Source organism: Scleropages formosus, chromosome 8, assembly GCF_900964775.1.
Source record: "Scleropages formosus chromosome 8, fSclFor1.1, whole genome shotgun sequence".
Classification (NCBI taxonomy): Eukaryota; Metazoa; Chordata; class Actinopteri; order Osteoglossiformes; family Osteoglossidae; genus Scleropages; species Scleropages formosus.
In genome coordinates this window covers 8,792,156-8,810,493 of record NC_041813.1, presented here as the reverse complement: position 1 = coordinate 8,810,493, position 18,338 = coordinate 8,792,156, and the positions used below count along the sequence as shown (strand labels likewise).

Here is an 18,338-nt window from a genome sequence, read left to right as displayed (position 1 = left end):
GACAAAGTTAAGACTGGATAATATGGGTGCATGTAGTTGAACACGATGTCATCTGAAAAGAAGTGAGCAGCTATGAAAAGGAAAGGGTCACAACCAAGGGCAGTACATGGTTTGTCTGGCCTCCAAACCCAAGTGAGGGTGGCGTCGGCTGACTGGCACTCATGATGGCTACCACGATCCGATGCTCAGCAAGTGGATTTCTGGGAAGACTGTGACAGGTGCCTCAGTTCACCCCAGGGGGTGGTTTTTATGGGGGGCACTGTCAAGTGAGCCAGGTCCTTGACTGGGCATGCTGCCATGCTGCACTTATTCCTAGCTGCTACCACCACCCCCTCCACCCCCTGTCCCATCGCTGTCACGCCAACCTTCCAAACCCAGATCAAGTGTGTGAGCCAGAACACGATCAAAGCGGAGACCGAAGAGGGAGCCGCAACACACTGGGGGGTTGCTAGACCAAAGCTGTAGACAGGAAGCTGGAACCTTGAGCTGAACTCTCCAACTCCTAGCCAGCTCGAACCTCCACGCTGATCTACCTTGGCCATCTCCCGGTTCTGTTATAACAATCCATTCCCATTAAGCCATCCAAAGCACCATACTTCTAATATAGCATTTAACCAAGGTCTTAAAAGCACTTCTGAGGTTAAAGGCTCTCCTTAACCCACGGAATATGAGAGCATAGGGTGGGAAACACCATAATGTCCCTGAATGTCTATGGCAGAAGGTTCTCCTGCGCTATCCTGCTGCCTCAGATTCTAGCATAAAGGAAGCACACAGCGTGCACCTGTAATGAAAAAAAGGTAGGTGGATACAACAGTCGCTCTCCTCAGTTTAAGGTGCAAGCACAGTCACTCTGAGGTGATCACTACCAGGACCTGGAAATGGTCTGGCACGGGTTCTTCTAAGTAATGGTCCACTTCCTAATAGCAGCCATGCAAAGTAAATACCTTTCCAACTGTGTCTGAGTGTGTGCTTTGGCTCTCAAGTTTGATGGCTAAGAGCAATAATTACATGACAACTAGCCAAACCAATGGAGTCACACACTAAGAAAAGCTATAACTTGTCAACGAACATTATATCAACACATGGGAGCAATGCACAGGGGTTAATGCAAAATGGCCTGTTTCAGCTCTGCGCCGGTGGTACTTAGTCACAATAGATCTCGCGGTGCCACTGCTGTTTCCTTTCACCACTTGAGCTTCAAAGCCCTAAGTCTGCAGAAACAGTTGTTCTTTATTAAACGCAGTGAACGTCGCTCATCTGGCAAAGCCAGGGCTGCTGTGGGCACGGTTGTGGGCTGTGTGTTTCCTGATGGGAAAACCATGTGACTGCTCTAGCACAAAGGATGTGGACCCCTGGGCTGAGTGTAGAGTTGGTGGAAAAAAATCAGCGAATTTCCAGGGCTGTCATTCAGACTCACGGTGGCCAACTGTCTAGAGTTTGACTGGTTTTTCATTAATCAAAATACTAACAGTAGTACTACTATGAATACAGCCTGGAAAAACACTGTGCAGTGTTAGGTAAAATCTTAATCGTGCAGCATTGTGAAAGATGTTACACGCATAAAACCTTTCATTTCCTAGCAACCAATCACAACCATGCTAGCACAGAGACACAAAGACTTAACACAAAATCACAGCAAAGTGCTTGCTGCAAAGCTCCAGGCGTGGTACCTTCTCGCCTCTCTCGCCTCGGAGGCCGGCCTTCCCTTCATTGCCCTATAGGACAAACACACAGAGACGCCCTGAGCAGGGCTCACGCACAAACCGGGAGCTATTTCCATCCCAGGAACCAGACACAATCATTTCCCTCTCTAGGGCCAACTTGCACCGGGGGCTAACTGGCCAGGTGGTCGAAGGACACAAAGGAAATGAGTATTCCATCTCAATGTATTAAAGTAGGGTGAGGGGAGGGACATATGGTGATATTTGGCTCTTCTCTGTACTAAAGGCAAGGCATCTGGGTTTTCTCAACATATCGTGCACAACATGGATCAAAGGCAGTAGCTTCTGAAGAGGTGCTGTAGCTGGTAGATTTAAAAACCACAAGTTTACAAGGACTTCACTGAGCGGGTTTGTGTTCTACAGCAAGTGTAAACTTTATGGAGAACTGTCACATTGCTAAAATAATGTTTTTAAGAGGGAGTGCGGCTATTTTCTTTCCTTTTTAATCAAATTAATTTATCACCTGTGTTAACTGACCTGGCAAATTAAGGTATCAAGCCCTAACAGGTGCCTCTTATGCAAGAGACAAAAGGTCAAGGGCTTCACCACACACATTATATTCATGAGGTAAAACAGATAATGCCCTTTTATGAAGAAAACTTTAAAGAGAAGAAGGAACCTGTGTTTCCACTGCAAGTACATCAGCCTGGGTTATGTTTTTCTACACTTTCAACCTCAAGGGAGAACAGAAGGGAAACAGAGGATTTCAGTCTTACGCACACACCACGCTAAGCTCCAACGAAACACTTTCAGAAGGGCAAACCCAAACTCACACCTCGCAGTCGAACCCGAACACAAGCCACCACTTGCACCCAAACTTAATGGCACTCTCACCTTGACCCCTGGATCCCCCTTTGGCCCCTGTCCAAGGGAAAGAGGGAAACACAGGCTGTTGGTCAAGGGATAATTATGATATTATGATCACAGCCGAGCTGAATGTAGTGCGTTTATTTTATCGCCACGGCCAAGACATTAAAGGAAAAAGGAACACAAAAAAGCATTCATATATACATGAATACATACTGTATATGTGCACGTACACACACACACACACATATACACACACACAGCATTTGGCTTTTAGTTTATATTTCTAACTTGTCACTAGTTTTCACTTAAACTTGATTCAAAAATTATAAATTCAACAAGAAGCCAGGAGAGATCTTTACGTGTAAACTGTTTGAAAACCGGCCGCAATCAATCAGAAGGGAGCTGTTTTGTACGCTACTGCTAGGCGGCACTGCAAATATTGTTCACCACATGGTTACCTGATTAAAAAAATTAGAAGCAACTCAAACCATATATTTTTCTTAATCTTCTGAGGGTTTTTTTAAAAAGTGATACATAAAGGTAAATGTAGGGAGAGAACTATTGTTAATTTTCAGATCTTTGCTCCAGTTCCTGTATATTTCAGAGCCCTTTCTCTCTAAAACAAACTCTGGCGGAGTGAAACAACAATCAGGATGGTTCACAAAACCAGCCCACTTCTTAGTGTCTGTCTTGCCTGTAATGAGCAAGTTTACATTTATGGGAAACTTGTATGGAAAGAATTGAGAGGCAGAAAAAAAAGGTTCAAAAGTTCAGATTCTGGTGAGATTAAGTACTGAAAGAGAGACTTGTTCAGGGAAAAATAAACCTTGAAAATGAGTCTTGAGAGGATCTAGATGAAACAAAATCTGAAAATCTCATTTTCAAATTAAAAAAAAAAAACGCTCGCTGAGAAAGTGGAGAAAGACAAACATGCATTCATCACTAAACATGACAAATGTTGGCTTCAGCTCTACAATAAGGTCTTACAGCATGCTTGGGATTGGGCTGTGCTTGAGTAAAAATGCATTTCAAGTTAAGTGTAATTTTCATGGCTTGAAATATATATTCCACTAATAGAGCTGTACATCTAAAAAAAAAAAAAAATACAAAAACCCTAAATCACCTTCTGTTTACTTAAATGCTTCTTCACTGGGTATATGTAAGAAAGCAGAAGAAATGCTAATGTAATACTAAATGCCTACATTTGTGACTCCAGCAAGTCAAGGTATCAGAACTCACCAAACCGGTACTGCCTTGCTGATTGACAAATGCACAATGGTACCTAATTATCCATCTTTTGGTCATACTCGAGTCCAAAGGCAGGGAAGGAGACCGCACATTTTTGTCAACAGCAACAAAATAATACAAAGCTTACAACCTCCCTGGCATGAAAGAACGCTGAATTCTGGTGAAAACAACGCAACAGAAGTTACAAGGCAAACACAACATGCCAGCACACTTATATTTAAGCAAATACACATTACCTGGGGACCATGGGGTCCTTGAGGACCAGCATCACCGCGATCTCCCTGAGACAGACAAACAGAAACAAAAACAAGGGAACGTGACACATTTTGAGAAAACTATGTGCTATGCTCCCCTCTTTAATGCCCCAGACATGGAGGGGCTTGCAAAACCTCATACATAGACAAACTGCAGTGTAAATCCATATTTCCTAGATCTGGCTCCCAGTAAACAGCAAAGGCACAGTGTATTACTATTATGATTGTTATTAATCTTTATCTGACTCATTTGTCCAAGGCATTTACAATAGTAGATAAGCGATCTTACAATCATTTACTCCTTTAAACAGCTGGGTATTAAGGGTAAGTTCCTTGCTCAGGAGTACTACAGGAGGAACAGGGGTTCAAATTAGGGACTCATATAACAAGGTGAAAGCTTTAAACCACCCTGCTGGTTGCAGCCCCCATACACACACACATTTTCTGAACCGCTTGTCCCATACGGGGTCGCGGCAAACCGGAGCCTACCCGGGGCGTAAGGCCGGAGGGGGAGGGGACACACCCAGGACGGGGCGCCAGTCCATCACAAGGCACCCCAAGCGGGACTCAAACCCCAGACCCACTGGAGAGCAGGACCCGGTCCAACCCACTGCGCCACCGCGCCCCCTGCAGCCCCCATACTTATCTGTTATTATTCTGGGTAGTTCCAATGGACATTGCTATATGGTTCATACAGTACAGCAAATTAATGTATGCCATAAATAAATAGCTTAAGGTTTGCAATTAGCATTTCAGAGCAGAGAATTCATCATTTCATCCCCCTTTTCCTTTGGAATTTAGGCCTGTAGCAGAAGTGAATTGCCTTTCAGCACACATTATACAGATGTGAAATGATAAATGAGACACAGACAGCTGAGCCAGCTGGACTGAATAAAACAGTACCTTTGCATTAACGCTCACTAATGGCAGCATTATAAATAAGAACAATTACTGTTTTGGTGAAACTAAGCAATTTTCCCAGAGGAGATAGAATTTATGGAAAGCGGTTCTGTACATTCTTGATTGTTAGCCAGTCAGAGCTCACCTTCTGTCCAGGTGTCCCAGGCTCACCCTGAACAGAGGATTCAGAGAACACAAAGTCAGATACAAAGAGCCCACGGTCACACAGCTGACCGAGTCAAGCTCATCAATATCACTCACAGAACTTATCAATATCACCGCCAATTACTTGCTTAAATACAGATATATACAGTACGTCAGAGTAGAGCACAGTACAACAGAAATTTGCCGTGTTCAACTGACAAAACTGCAAACGCCTGTGACAGCATTCTGTGCCTTTGTCACATGTAGCACTTCTCATGTTTTTGGGAAATAGTTGTGTCAATAGATGATCATCAGACATGATTGTGTTCAATAAGATTTAAAATTATACACTTAAAAATGAGTTTCCATTTGATTTAGAGATCAGATGCAACGTTCAGGATTGCAGCCATATCCTGACACAGCCTGTCTGAAGTATTCTTATTTCTTCTGCAAATGGCTGAACAGACTCCAAGGCTCCTGCTGTGGTATGAACTTGTTTTCCTGTTGCACGGGGCCAGGGTGTGCAAAATTATGGGACCTTTGTGTTTTATGCAGGACGATTAAAATTCCCCATGCTAAATAATCCATTGTAATTAGTGCATCAAGGGAAAAACACTTCGGTCCAAAGTCAGCATGAAAAATAAACACAGAGTGACTCCTTGTGTGTTCTGGGGTGGGGGGAGATGAGAGACATGCAGCTTCCAGGTTATACTTATTTTTGTTATCCTTTTAATTTATTTCTTTGCATACTACACGGATACGCCAGATGAGATTCATACACTTGCCATACACCCCATTTCAACATGCTATTAAAGAAAATTTGAATTCAAAACAAACAATTGCTGACTGAATAAAATTTTTCATATTAATGAGTTTGAAACCCTGATGTGCAACTGTTGTTAAAATAATAGCAATGCTGTAAAATGTTAACATAACATGCTTACCTTCATTCCAGGCAGTGTCTGCAAACAAAAATTATTAAAAAAAGTTTAAATATCCTCTAAGTATTGTACGTACTTAATATGTCACATATGCAAAAAGAAGTAAGCTTTTAAAATGGGTGACATCCAGCTGTGAATTACAGAGACAGGAACTGAATCAGGTCAGACACTGGAAATCAACAACAGACAGAGTGTGAGCATCACGTTCCACTCACCCGTGGGTCTTTTCCTGGTTTCCCTGGCTCGCCTGGCTTCCCCTAAAAAAGTATTATCTTAGCAGTGATTCTTCATACAAATGGCCAATTTTGTGTCAAAAATCCTTTCCTTGAAGAATGTCTTTGTGGAGATTTTCATGAAAATTACTGAAGACATTGGTATTTTCACACGGATTGCAGTCTAGGCCTAAAATGTCAAGACGCTGGGTTTTTGTACTCAGAAGCTAATATAAAAAGAAGAGACGTGAGTAAACTGCAAGCATGGCGATCAAGAATGGAGTCGGGGTTCTACTCAGTGCGGACAGCGGTGATGTGAATTCCTTGTGTCCATTAATTTTACCACAAAATGGCTATTTAATGAGAACCACTTTTTCCTCATGTGACGAAATAGGTGTGTAATGACCAATTCCATATGTTGGTTTAGATGAAATCATGTGTAGTAGAAAAACGGGAGTAGTGCAGGTGCAAAAATAAATGAACCCCAAGTTGCATTGGTTAAACCAAGTAGGCAAGTAGAATTAGGTGTGTAAAACATAATCATGTTTTCACGTACAAGTTTATTTTAATATTTTGTACAAGAATACTGACCGTCCCTGTAGTTCATATACTTTCAAGCAGTACTGTATGCGTGTATTCGGCAAGCATGTCATCGGTAAAAGACTGACTTCAGTGGGATGGCCTGTTTGGGGGTCATGTAGCCCTGTAGAGTGCCAGACTGCACCATGCATCTATCTGGACATACCGGGGCACCATTGACGCCAGCCACTCCTGGGCTCCCAGGCAGACCAGGGGGTCCAGGAGGTCCTGGAGGTCCAGGAGGGCCCTGGGCTCCAGGTTCACCCTGCTGAGAGATGACAAATTACCAAGTGCCCTCATCTGCACACCCCACACACATCCAAATCATCTGTTATGTGAGTTAAAAGCTGCACAGACATTTTGTATTAGCAGGAGTTAGCTCACAGGGTTATGAGATTAGGTCTGCTGATGCTTCAGGAGTACCATGTTTGGAGAAAAGAGTGCCATACCATTCCCTCTGCACAGCAACATGTAACAACAAGGGATTCCAAAAGTGTTCTACACATTGCGATCAGGGTTCAAGTCATTAGTTCAACTGCCAATTCTCAGTGTCAGAGCTGTTTCTAAAAAATACAGCAACAGCAGTTTTATTTCCACAATAAAATGGTTCTCTTCTGCTCAGGGACAATGAATCACACAGACATTAGTCTAAGGTTCAATGTCACAGTATTAAACATGCAAAACCAGAAAGGAGACCATAGCAAACAAATTCAAATAAGATTAAAATATGGAGGACACTAAACATACAGTTTTCCTTATAACTTCTCAGCCAAAGACCCACATAAAATTAAAAACAAAAAAGGTGACTGAATGAGAATATATACAAGATGACTTTTGGCTAAATGAATGACCTCTAATGCTTTTTTAGTCTGTGTCATAATTGAAAAGCAGAATGAGTTGGTGTTTTTTTTTCAGTCTTCTCCATGTCCCAGTTTTACTGAAGAATGTATCCTTGCCTCCAAACATGGTATTCTACTCTTGCAACATGGCCAGCATACCTGTGAAAACGAGAATGGCAAGGATGCCAGCAGAGTCCACCTGTGACAGAAGTCTTTCTCCTGAGCACACAGGGAGTGATCTGTGCCCCAAAGACACTGAGAACCTCTGAGGGGCTGAGGCTGAGAGGTCGCAGGGTGGATGGATACTGTCCAATCCCGCCAAAACAGTGCTCCATTGAGCCTTCATTTCATAGACACTATGTGCATTTTGGATTACAGCTGTTTCTGAGTAGCAGCACTTTTTGGCGTTCTGCTGGGCTGAACAATGGGTCGCTCCAGTGGTGTCGGGCAGGGAAATCGAAAGCCTTGGGCCGAGAACAACTACCCTCAACCAGCTCTTGCCCAGAAAGCAACACCTTTCCAGGAGTGGCTTCTATCCTTTTCAACATTTAACAGCATTAATGTTAATCAGCCAACATGGGGCTAGATTCATAGTCAGAACTTTTCAATGTTGGAAAATTTCCCCAGAAGTCATAAAAATATGGGTCAGTCTGGCAAGAATTAGCATCAGTTATTTAAATGAAATACTTGGCGCTTGCGTAACCCTTTTCCCAAGAAATGCCGATGCCCTTTTAAAGTTCAGCATTAAAAAATATCTCGCAACCCTTCACTTTTAGACAAAGCTTGTATGTAGGCATCCTGCGTCAGAACATGTTCAAGAGAATACACATCAGTGCTCTTCCCTCCTTCACACAACCGTGAAAAAAACTGCTTACCCACAGGGAAAATGCAGAATTGCCTGTAACCTGACAAAGTGGTGTGTTCAGTGAGCTGCACCCTATCCAAGGATGTCCTGACTGTAGTGTGAGCTGCCCACCCTCCCCATCAGTGACTCAGAGGTGTAAATACAGAGGACAGTGTGAACCAGCAGCTGACATCCACAAAGGCAAGCAGGACAAAGGAAGATGTACCTTGAGGCGCTTTAGGTTTAGAGGACTTATTTGGTGCATTGTTCGCACGCCGATGGGCAGTATCTGCTGAGGTCACAAAGCACAGGTGGCCAGCAGGGAGGGCAGCAAGGTCACCGCAAAGGTCAGGAGAGGGTAGGGGTTTGGAGGTCGTGGCAGGACGTAGGGAAAAGGAAAGGAAAACAGGAAGGTGTGGACAGAAGACAAGAAAGGGAGAAAGAGAAAGAGAAACAGTATAGGTGAGGGCATCCAGCAGGGAAATGGCGAGGCAGGTGGACAGAGGCATTGGCACTGCAGGCAGGGCCCTGGGAGCAAGTTCGAGCAGGAAAACAAACGGAAGTGACGCGGCAAACCTTCACACTGCTACTTCTAGGCACTGCATTTTACGGTCGACGCATTGCGTGAAGAAAACGGATGTCTGACAGCCAGCTGTGATTTGGCTCACGGTGTAAAATTTTTAACGAAATAACTTTTCCCCAATGTATACAATTTAATTCAGAGGCTCAGAAGAAAAAGCCTGCTCTTAACGCTAACTGATCATAAAGGTCCGAGCAGCGGAGATACGATCCCCTGTACACACATACCTTTCGTTCATATACATTTCAAATTTTCAAGTCGTGTGAAGGATTTGTTGTAAGCCGCATTTCTTTATGGCGATTTCTCCCAGGCAAACATGCTCCCATCGCCAGACAAGCTTGTCCAGAGACTGAGCTGTGTTCAGTCGTGCCACAAAGAGAATGCACGTCGACTTACTGTGGCCAATCCTCCAACACAGGTCTGTACAATGCGCCGTTTCTGTTGAAATCACCATCATTGTCAGATACAGCTGTATGGATGCTCAAACCCATGTTCAATAGTTTGTATCAAATATATCATTTCTATTTGCATTACTGCACATTTTGTGGTGAACAGACCTTCCTTCACGTTGCACTTCTTTTTCTAACGAAAACAGGTCGATGACACTGTGTCAGCAAACCATCCTAATTATTAGAAATACCAGACATGATGTTTTCTTTTAGTTGTCGTTTTGTTAACCAGTGAGCATTTAAAAGCAACATAACCTTGAGGAAGTCAGTTCGCAGCCTACAGATAAACACTGGACAGTGGCTCACGGATGGCAGCGTCAGAAAATTCCAGTTCTGTCAGCGGGATCAAGCTTTTCCATTTGTCAGATTCTGAGGATGGAATATGAGTGTCCGGGTCAGCGCAGCACAGCTCAAATTGGAGGGGAGCCGCGGCTCTGAACAGCGTTTCTCGCTTTGCGGCACGACTGGGGAGGGGCAAGATAAGGTGGGAGCACCTACAAACCTTCAGCATCATGACCTGACTGGAACGCAGTGCTGCCAGTGTTTTCCTCCTTGGGAGGTCCTGCACAGATCAGGCCGACACATGCGTGTGCGCACACACGCACACACACATACACACAAAACAGCCGGTGACTCCTTGTCTGGCATCCCCAAGCAATAAAGGTGCCTCAACCTGCTTAAAACCTCCATGAACAGTTTCTTGCCCCTAGTACCCCTTCAAGTCAGGGTGGCTGAGATTTAACCTCCCACTGGCACAGACCCCCCACACTCTCCACTGAGGGAATTGAAATGTATAAGAAAACAGTTCAGAACACCCACAGATCCTTAATGGGTCTATCACTGCCTGGAATGAATAATAGATCAGGAGATGAGGCAAGCTCGTTCCTACAGTCCTCAAACAATCATCTCATCTTTTCTCTTTTTACCATCTCCATGGTTTGTAGCATATTTTTACAGTCAAATGTAAATCTCAGTGCGCATTTTTCTTCCTTTCTTCTTCAGCTTCCAATAAGATTTGTGATACGGACAGACAGCGTTTACTGGAATGGATAGGACACAGCGACTTTTAAAATCTATTTAACTTTCCAAAAATATTTTATTGAGGGATTATGAGGAAGTGGTTGCTGTTCCACCGAAATTCTGTAAAACCCACCAAACCTCAGCCTGGCCAGAAATCACTCCAGCAGGCTACCAGCCTTTGTCTTGCTTCCACTTAAACAGTGAGGCCCCTGGGAAAGCACTTATTTGCAATAGGAACTGCTTCCCACACATGCAACTAATCAGTGATTAATTTGTCTCGCAAACGGTTCCTTCTGTCTTACCTTTTCGCTATTTGATGTCTAATGGAAATAAGCATGTGGCTCTGTGCCAAGTAGTTTCATAAAGGACAAATGTATTAAATCAAGCATTCAATCTGTGCAGTGACTTTACACACAGCATGACTATGAAAAATACTGGATATATTTTGTTCTACATTTTGTCTTTGCAAATTAACGTTAATTTTGTCTTCAAATACCCCGAAATAATGATAACTATGAGCATACTTTTAATTTATACTATAATAAAATTTACTTGAAAATTTCTTCACTTTTATAATATCCCCATTTAATGATAAAATATAGGTGAAATACAAATCCTGAATTTTGGCCTTACGTTTTTCTTACCCCATGCATTAGTGGATAGTTTGCAAGTTTTTCTATGGGAAGTATTTAAATATTTATAGTAGATTCTACAATTTCAGTGTAGAAAATGGTGAAGAACCGAAGAAACGCTGACTCACCCTATGAGAGTACTCTCCACATACGCCCTGGAAACAGAAACAGAGGCACTGTAATAAGTGCAATACTAAAAGGAAGTCATTGAGATTCAAAACTCTAACTAGTGCTGTGTTGACAAAGTTAAGAGATACCATACAAAATAGAACATAAGATCTTCCAGAGTGAATGGGACAGACTGATCACTTTTGTGTGTCATGTGCATTATATGCTACTGTTAATTAGGAAAAAATCACAACCTTTTTCAAACACTAGATAACTGTGATGCCACTACAACCAAAAAAGCAACTGAAGGTGGCTGAAAGCAGCAAGAATCAAGTGTTGCTTTTCACCATTACTGGGATGATGATTTGCTAAGGTTGCTGGAATTAAAAAATCTCTGCAGAAAGATTTAAAGAATATTATATTTGTTGGCTAAGGAGCAATTGGCTCTCACCTTTTCCCCCTTGGGCCCTGGTTCACCCTGTAATGCAGACAACACATACTAATTATAATGGTATCAAGAGCCACGGTGTCAGTGCTCTCAGCAAGCTACAGGTGCAAACAACACAGTAATGGCAGAAATAAAAAACTTACAGGCATTCCTTTTGGACCTCTGGGACCCTTTAAAATAATAAGGAACAAACATTAAATAGGTGACTGATTAAACAGAAGACAGAACATTAAGCACACTGATGAAAGTAAAAAACACAACTTATTACACTAAACTATAAAAAAACACATATTTCAGACTTCATTGCTTGGTGGGCTTTTACAGACTTTTTTTACTATTAACATTAATTACAGCAGTTCTGTTCTTCGATTTAAATTTACTTAAAATACTTTGGAGTTTTCGCAGGTGGGAAAAAGTGAGCATGACTCATTAAATACACATCCACCTGTACTGAACAATAGTGGAGCCATGTCCAACTCATTCTGTCCTAAACACCCTGGTTATTCAGAATCCAGGCTGCCTTTGCGTGAGCTTCTGTAACAGGCTGAGTGCCAAATATATCCAGCCATGTGCTTTAAAACAGGACACGATGCAAACCGCAATGTGAAACACATCCAGCATGATAACTTGCAGGAGTAAAACAAAGAACAATGTGTTTTCAAAAAGTCTCAATGAAGGCCTCTGAAATCAGCAGCTGAACCGATAAAATCCAGACTGTACGAGGTGGACATGCTCACTGCTGGATCAGCTTTCCACAGACCTCTTCCAAAGTGTAAAAATGTGCATTCCCTCTTGATCACAGGTAGAAGAAAGACATGGCTCGCAATGGGAAGGAAGCAAATCAATAAAAAGAGTGACTGGGACATGGTTTTCCACTGGCAGCTGGACTGTAGGGCTCTTCTCAGACGGAGGCCCATGAGAAGGAAGCTTGTGATTGATATGGACCCATAAATATGTCACAGTGATTAATGAAATCCGGCCTGCTTCAACCTCACGTCCTGTATGAAAGGTGCAGAAGCCTCTCTGCATCAGTAACATCATTTCAGTACTACTATTGCTCCTGAAAGAATAACCAGGGTACACCAGAGCCATTAACTACTGAATTTAACCTTAAACGTTAAAAAGATGCAGAGAACAGTGGATGTGAAATAACTGAAGTAATTGCTATTTTGAAAGACCTCATGCCATTTAGAATTTAATAGTTCTGTTTTTCTTACCATGTCTCCTTTCATTCCATTTTGTCCCTGCAAGGAAACAAGGTGAAGAATGATGAAAAGTAGCACCAAACTCAGACAGTTCTAATAATGTTTCTTGCACCAGCACCATTTGTACTGCTCCAATAACAATAACAATGAAGCTTTAATTTAAAAAACATAACTCCTCAAAACATCCATGGCAACCCCATTAGAACCGTGTAATAACAACAGTAATAGTGTCTTTATTACTTTAATTACAGTAATTATTGCAATCATCCTCATCTCCATCATCGTGAGTATCCTCAAATTATAGCTCAATAACGTAACCAACTGTTGAAGAGCTGGGTCTGAAGACCCAAAATTACACAATTAAACAACATTTGTCACGGCCCATAACTTACTGGTTTTCCATCCAATCCAATTGGACCCTAGAGCAATAAAAGGAAGCAATGATTAAACACAAGTTCGGAGGTACCCGTATTGTCTTACTGACAGAATTGGAATGGCAAGAAAGGATAAACAGGACTTCTTGAAGAGGCTAAACTGAGCTTTTCTCATGTCACATAAACATCAGGATACTGAGAAAACCTACCGTTTTCAGCAGGAAGTCTAATTTATTTGAGGACTGACTAGGGCCAGAGAGTCATGTTCACACATGGTGTGATGCATGGGGAACCTTAAGACAGGAGTATCTAAAATCTGAAAAGTTGTAGAGGCCTGTACATCAGGAACAGGGCCACAGGAACATGAGACTAGATGCAAATGCAAAGTAGGAAGTATAAGATTTTGCTTAAGTCTAGGAGGACACAATACAAAACAATTTTATTTATTTACATAGTGGACGGGGGGGGGGCGGTGGTGCAGCGGTCTTGGCCAGGGCCTATTCTCTGGTGGGTCTGGGTTTCGAGTCCTGCTTGAGGTGCCTTGCGACAGACTGGTATCACGTCCTGGGTGTCCCCCCTCCTTTTCCAGCCTTGCGCCCTGTGTTGCTGGGTTAGGCTCCGGTTTGCCGCGACCCCGCTTGGGACAGGCGGCTTCAGACAGTGTGTGTATGTGTGTGTGTGTGTGTGGTGCATGGTTGATATAGAAGTATGAAGATATTAAACCTTGCAATTTTGTGAAGGTGTGCCCTGAACTTGTCAGATGGAATATGGATGGACTGATTTTGCCCGAATATTAAACATGTATTCACAAATCCGAAACTTGCATTATTTAGAAACAGTCTATTGACTTACTGGAAATCCTGGAAATCCTCTGGTTCCAGGCTGTCCCTATGATGAGGCCAAGACAGAAAAGGTTAAGCTTTATACAAGTTTGTATGTATACTAATACAAACCTTCCAAACCTAAGATCATAGGTTAAAAGAGGAAAAAGTGGCTAATATTTAGTAATATCTTTAAAACTTACTGTAAAAAAAGAAAGTATACAAAACAAAAATCAAAATTTGGAACTGTAGTCATAAGTCATTACTGCAGTAACTTAATGGAAAAAGTGTATTTCCTTTTTGCACAGTAAATTACACAATCTTGGTCTACAGAACGTTTTCATGCCCTATGAAACACTGAAGCCACAGAAACTAAGACAAATCAGAAGAAAAATATATAGAGGAAGAAGCAAATACCAATTGCTAAAGACATAGTACTGCCCATCTGAATCATCAGCACTTGTTTTCGGAAGAAGCAAAACAGCACCAATTCATAAAATACAGAAATGCAGAGAATACAGAAGATAAACATATCACAGGAATATTAAATACACATAGTGTATAATACAAGAGAAGCTACAATACATGCTGAAAATGTGAAGCATGGGAAGGTGAAACACTGAAATACCTTATAGTAAACCTGATTAATTTCACAAAAAAACATACTGGCTTTTTGTCTGTGTATTGAACAAACACAAAATCTCCATAGTGCTACTTCACTCTCAGCCAAGGAGCTTCTGAGACTGTAGCGTAAAGTGGTCATGTGTGATAAAGCGGAAACGTCCACCACGCAAACCTGAGATGTGATTTCCACCTGCTTTTTCACACCTCTTCTTCAGTCCAACCCGCTACAAACTCGATTCCTACCCCTGATAAGGTCAAAGCAAAGCTGGAGCCTGTCATCTTCACCTGACACAAGACATCACTTGAGTGTGCCCTCACGCTGTCTGCTCTTCACACATCGCTCTCCAACAGAGTGCCGCATCTTCTCCAGTCTGCAGCCCATTAGCAATGCCTTATTAAGAGAGCAATTTACAAAACCATCAATCCGAAATCTCAAACCGATGTCAGGTGAGCTCCCGCAGTTTGCTGCCTTTGTCATCAAATAACCTCGACTAACCAAAAAACTACCATGCAAACAGCCCAAAACCAAACACAACTGTTTCTTCCCAGAGTAATCAGACAGGAAATTGTACTTCTGAGAAGGGAAACATTATACCTTTATATTTCAGGAAAAAAGAACCTTAAGGTCATTTGGAGGGTTGCTTTATGATTGTTCGTTTCTGAATACTGCAGAGTGAATAACCTAAGTCAGTAATCATAGCCTTTGTTATTCCCAGACAGAGATCAGCTGCCAGTCTTATTGAAATCAATATACTAGATGATTGTCATTACAACCAAATTAAATCTTCCCCAGTCTCATCAGTACTAAATTATAAATACAGACATTGTCACTTTTTCAGTCAGCAAAATAGCTGATAAGAGGCTGAGTCAAACCATGGGCCCAAGCTATACTCCAAAGGAAGCCATTTGGGTGCCTGACATGATGGTGGACTGGGAATTAGGCAGGATCTCTGATTAAATTTGATTAAACTTCCTCTCAGTCATTGTCAGAACTTTTGAAATCCAGAATGTATGCAATAACACGATATCTGGGAAGACTTCTGTCATCTGTCAGGTAGGTGGACACACTTACCGGGGGACCGCGTGGACCAATAATGGACAATCCTGGCTCGCCTGGTGCCCCCTGCAGACAGTGAGGAGAGTGAGAGGAGCAAAAGGAGTAGAGACAAAAATGACCCAGAAGAATCCCCAAGCTACAGAAAAAAACTATCTACGCATACTCATATTTAGGGTATGCAACTATATTTACTGGAAAGAAGAGAAAGCCACTTTAGTTGTGTTTTGTTCAGAATATTATAGTAAAAAAGGAATTATTGTGCAGCCCACAATCTGGTTTCCATTATACTTGTTACTGAGTTCACTGGGGTCAAATTGAAGGCCTCTGGCACTGACTGAATGAGCATAAATGTTCTGCTGAGAAAAATGTGCACCCGAGCATACTGAAGCAGGTCCCGTTTCAAGTGTGAGCTTAAACTTGACAGAAACACTCAGGAGGTTAAGAGCACTGCTGTGTAAACAGTGAAAGGCCCCTAAGACTTCATCTCTGGCACAAAGTGGGTGATTTGCACGGTGTCAGGCTGTCCATGAAGTAAATTGGCCCTCGACAGAGCCTCTCAGTACAATCACCACAGTAGCCAGACAGACCAGTATCACGTTTCTGGCACTTTAACTTGTTAGCCTCAGACCCAGTAACACTATATCACTGCAACGTCTTTGACAGCTGGCAATCCATCAAAACTCATGTGATTATAAGGAACAAACAAGGATATGTGCCACTGTAGGGTCGGCTGTGTTGGCCTGTCAGATGACAAAAAAATGAGGCCTGGCACCCGATGGCTGAAGGGTTACAACAGCAAAGGTGATGTGGTTCACTACAGAGAGGGATCTGTGATTACCTTCATGTCACTACTACATGTTGGATCCCAGAAGTAAGACAACTGAAGATCTGCTGATATTCTCAGTATAAGGTTGGATTACCAAAACACTGAGACGCCTCAAACAATCTGGCAAAACTAAACCCCACACTCACACAGAGAATGAACGAAAGGAACAAAAAAAAAGCAGTGTGTAAAATTCAGGGATATGAAACACGTGAGCGATGAGGTTTGCAGATCTCATTTCCTCCTGACAAAGACCCTCAACCCCCCCCCCAACAGAGCTGGTAGACTTGTCCTGCACAGCCCATCCATCACCAGTGCACCCGCTTCTCCTTGCCAGCTGTAGTAAAAGTTGGAAAAGCGAACCTGCCCTTCACAATGTCCTGGACCTCGTTGGCTCTGGTACTTCAATGGAAGCCCCAAACTAGTTCAGCACACCCTTGCTGGAAATGAACACTGACTGGGTGATGGGAAATTAGATAAGGTCCAGAATGATGTTGCTACAACAATAGGCAGTGCAACCCAAGAAGAAATCCACCTGATCTTGAAAAAGATCCACCAGATACTCCCTAGGTGCTTGTCTGACCTGCTTGGCTGTGAGTTGTTCAGTCTCCTGTAACCACCAGTCACGTTATGATAGCTTTCATCCATCACAAGTTCCTCATAATTCCTAATGTGGACTGACCATTCATTGGCACCCTTGAGCAGTCTGAAGAACTTATGTTGCTTCTGCTCAATTCAGTAAAGGCAGTGAGGAATGTTTCTCATCTGTTTAAAGTTCAACTTCTTGAGTGATGCCAGCAAAGTCGTGCAAAAATTGAGGATAGTTTTTGGGACAAAGCAACAGAGAAACATAATTGCTTTCTCAAATGCTGACATTCAGCCCAGTTGTCATAGCATAAGGCTAAGCCAGAAAGAAATTATGTCCAGAGATACAGTACTTTATGTAGTTATGATGCTTGGGCAAAGAAGCCAAACCACCGAAGTATAGCATGTAAATACAGTATTATTTAAAATGCCATAAGGGAATCCCTAAAGAGTTCTTAGGCAGTCTGAAACCACAAAATGAACAACTAAGTCAAATAAATGAAATCTGTTTATTTCAAATGGCACATCTTAAAATATCACTGTCACAAACATGAAACTCTAAAAGCCTATAAAAACTTGAATTTCTAAATTCAATTCCTTGTCTGCACTCTTTCTGTGTCATTTCATTGGGATGCTGAAATAGAGAAATAGATCATGTAAGTCTACTGTTTGAGGCCCAGTGTCTCCCTCAACACCCAAACACTTACCTTCTCCCCAGCGGCACCCTTTAACCCCTGGTCAGTCACAGCAGACACAGTCGCATGCAAAGCGTGAAGAAAAGAGACACAGAGAGGAAAGGGGTTAGATAAGCAAGAGAAAGGAGATGCTGCATGCACTGTGGGCAGGATGGGGTAATGCGAGGTGGGGCAGAACTGGGGCCCAGCAGCTGGGAGTGTGGGAACACCCTGTGGCTGACGCTCAACGTGAGGTTCTCACAGCCCAACTGGCGAGCGCCATGGACAGGACCTGGGGTGGGGGAGAGGATGAGCCACAGCTTCCTGTGAGGGCCCAGCCCAGGGCAACATTGCAGCTGAACTCCCTGACACTCTGTAGACTGCGAAGCCCTGGACAAACTTTGCAACAACAACTGTGAGATGCATTATTCTTCAGACAAAAAGCA

At 42.6% G+C, this 18,338-nt stretch overlaps 1 protein-coding gene across 5 annotated transcripts in view; it reads right to left on the bottom strand.

Annotated features, from left to right (window-relative positions):
- The window catches only part of col13a1 (collagen, type XIII, alpha 1), a 96,198-nt gene that overhangs the window by 22,735 nt on the left and 55,125 nt on the right, over window positions 1–18,338 (bottom strand). For 2 of the 5 annotated variants that reach the window (XR_001964832.2, XM_018725050.2), the window contains exons 6-19: window positions 17,926–17,952; window positions 15,826–15,876; window positions 14,161–14,196; window positions 13,327–13,353; window positions 12,947–12,973; window positions 11,873–11,899; window positions 11,733–11,759; window positions 11,302–11,328; window positions 8,719–8,784; window positions 6,976–7,074; window positions 6,234–6,275; window positions 6,022–6,039; window positions 5,079–5,105; window positions 4,016–4,060 (exon numbers count right to left, since the gene is read on the bottom strand). Coding sequence is in view for 4 of the 5 variants with exons in the window: in XM_018725050.2 (XP_018580566.2) it covers window positions 4,016–4,060; window positions 5,079–5,105; window positions 6,022–6,039; window positions 6,234–6,275; window positions 6,976–7,074; window positions 8,719–8,784; window positions 11,302–11,328; window positions 11,733–11,759; window positions 11,873–11,899; window positions 12,947–12,973; window positions 13,327–13,353; window positions 14,161–14,196; window positions 15,826–15,876; window positions 17,926–17,952 (546 nt within the window). In the remaining variant the exon portion in view is untranslated. Of the gene's footprint in view, window positions 1–4,015; window positions 4,061–5,078; window positions 5,106–6,021; window positions 6,040–6,233; window positions 6,276–6,975; window positions 7,078–8,718; window positions 8,785–9,468; window positions 9,511–11,301; window positions 11,329–11,732; window positions 11,760–11,872; window positions 11,900–12,946; window positions 12,974–13,326; window positions 13,354–14,160; window positions 14,197–15,825; window positions 15,877–17,925; window positions 17,953–18,338 lie in introns of all 5 variants that reach the window. The other 3 variants (XM_018725047.2, XM_018725048.2, XM_018725049.2) reach the window with 3 other exon arrangements.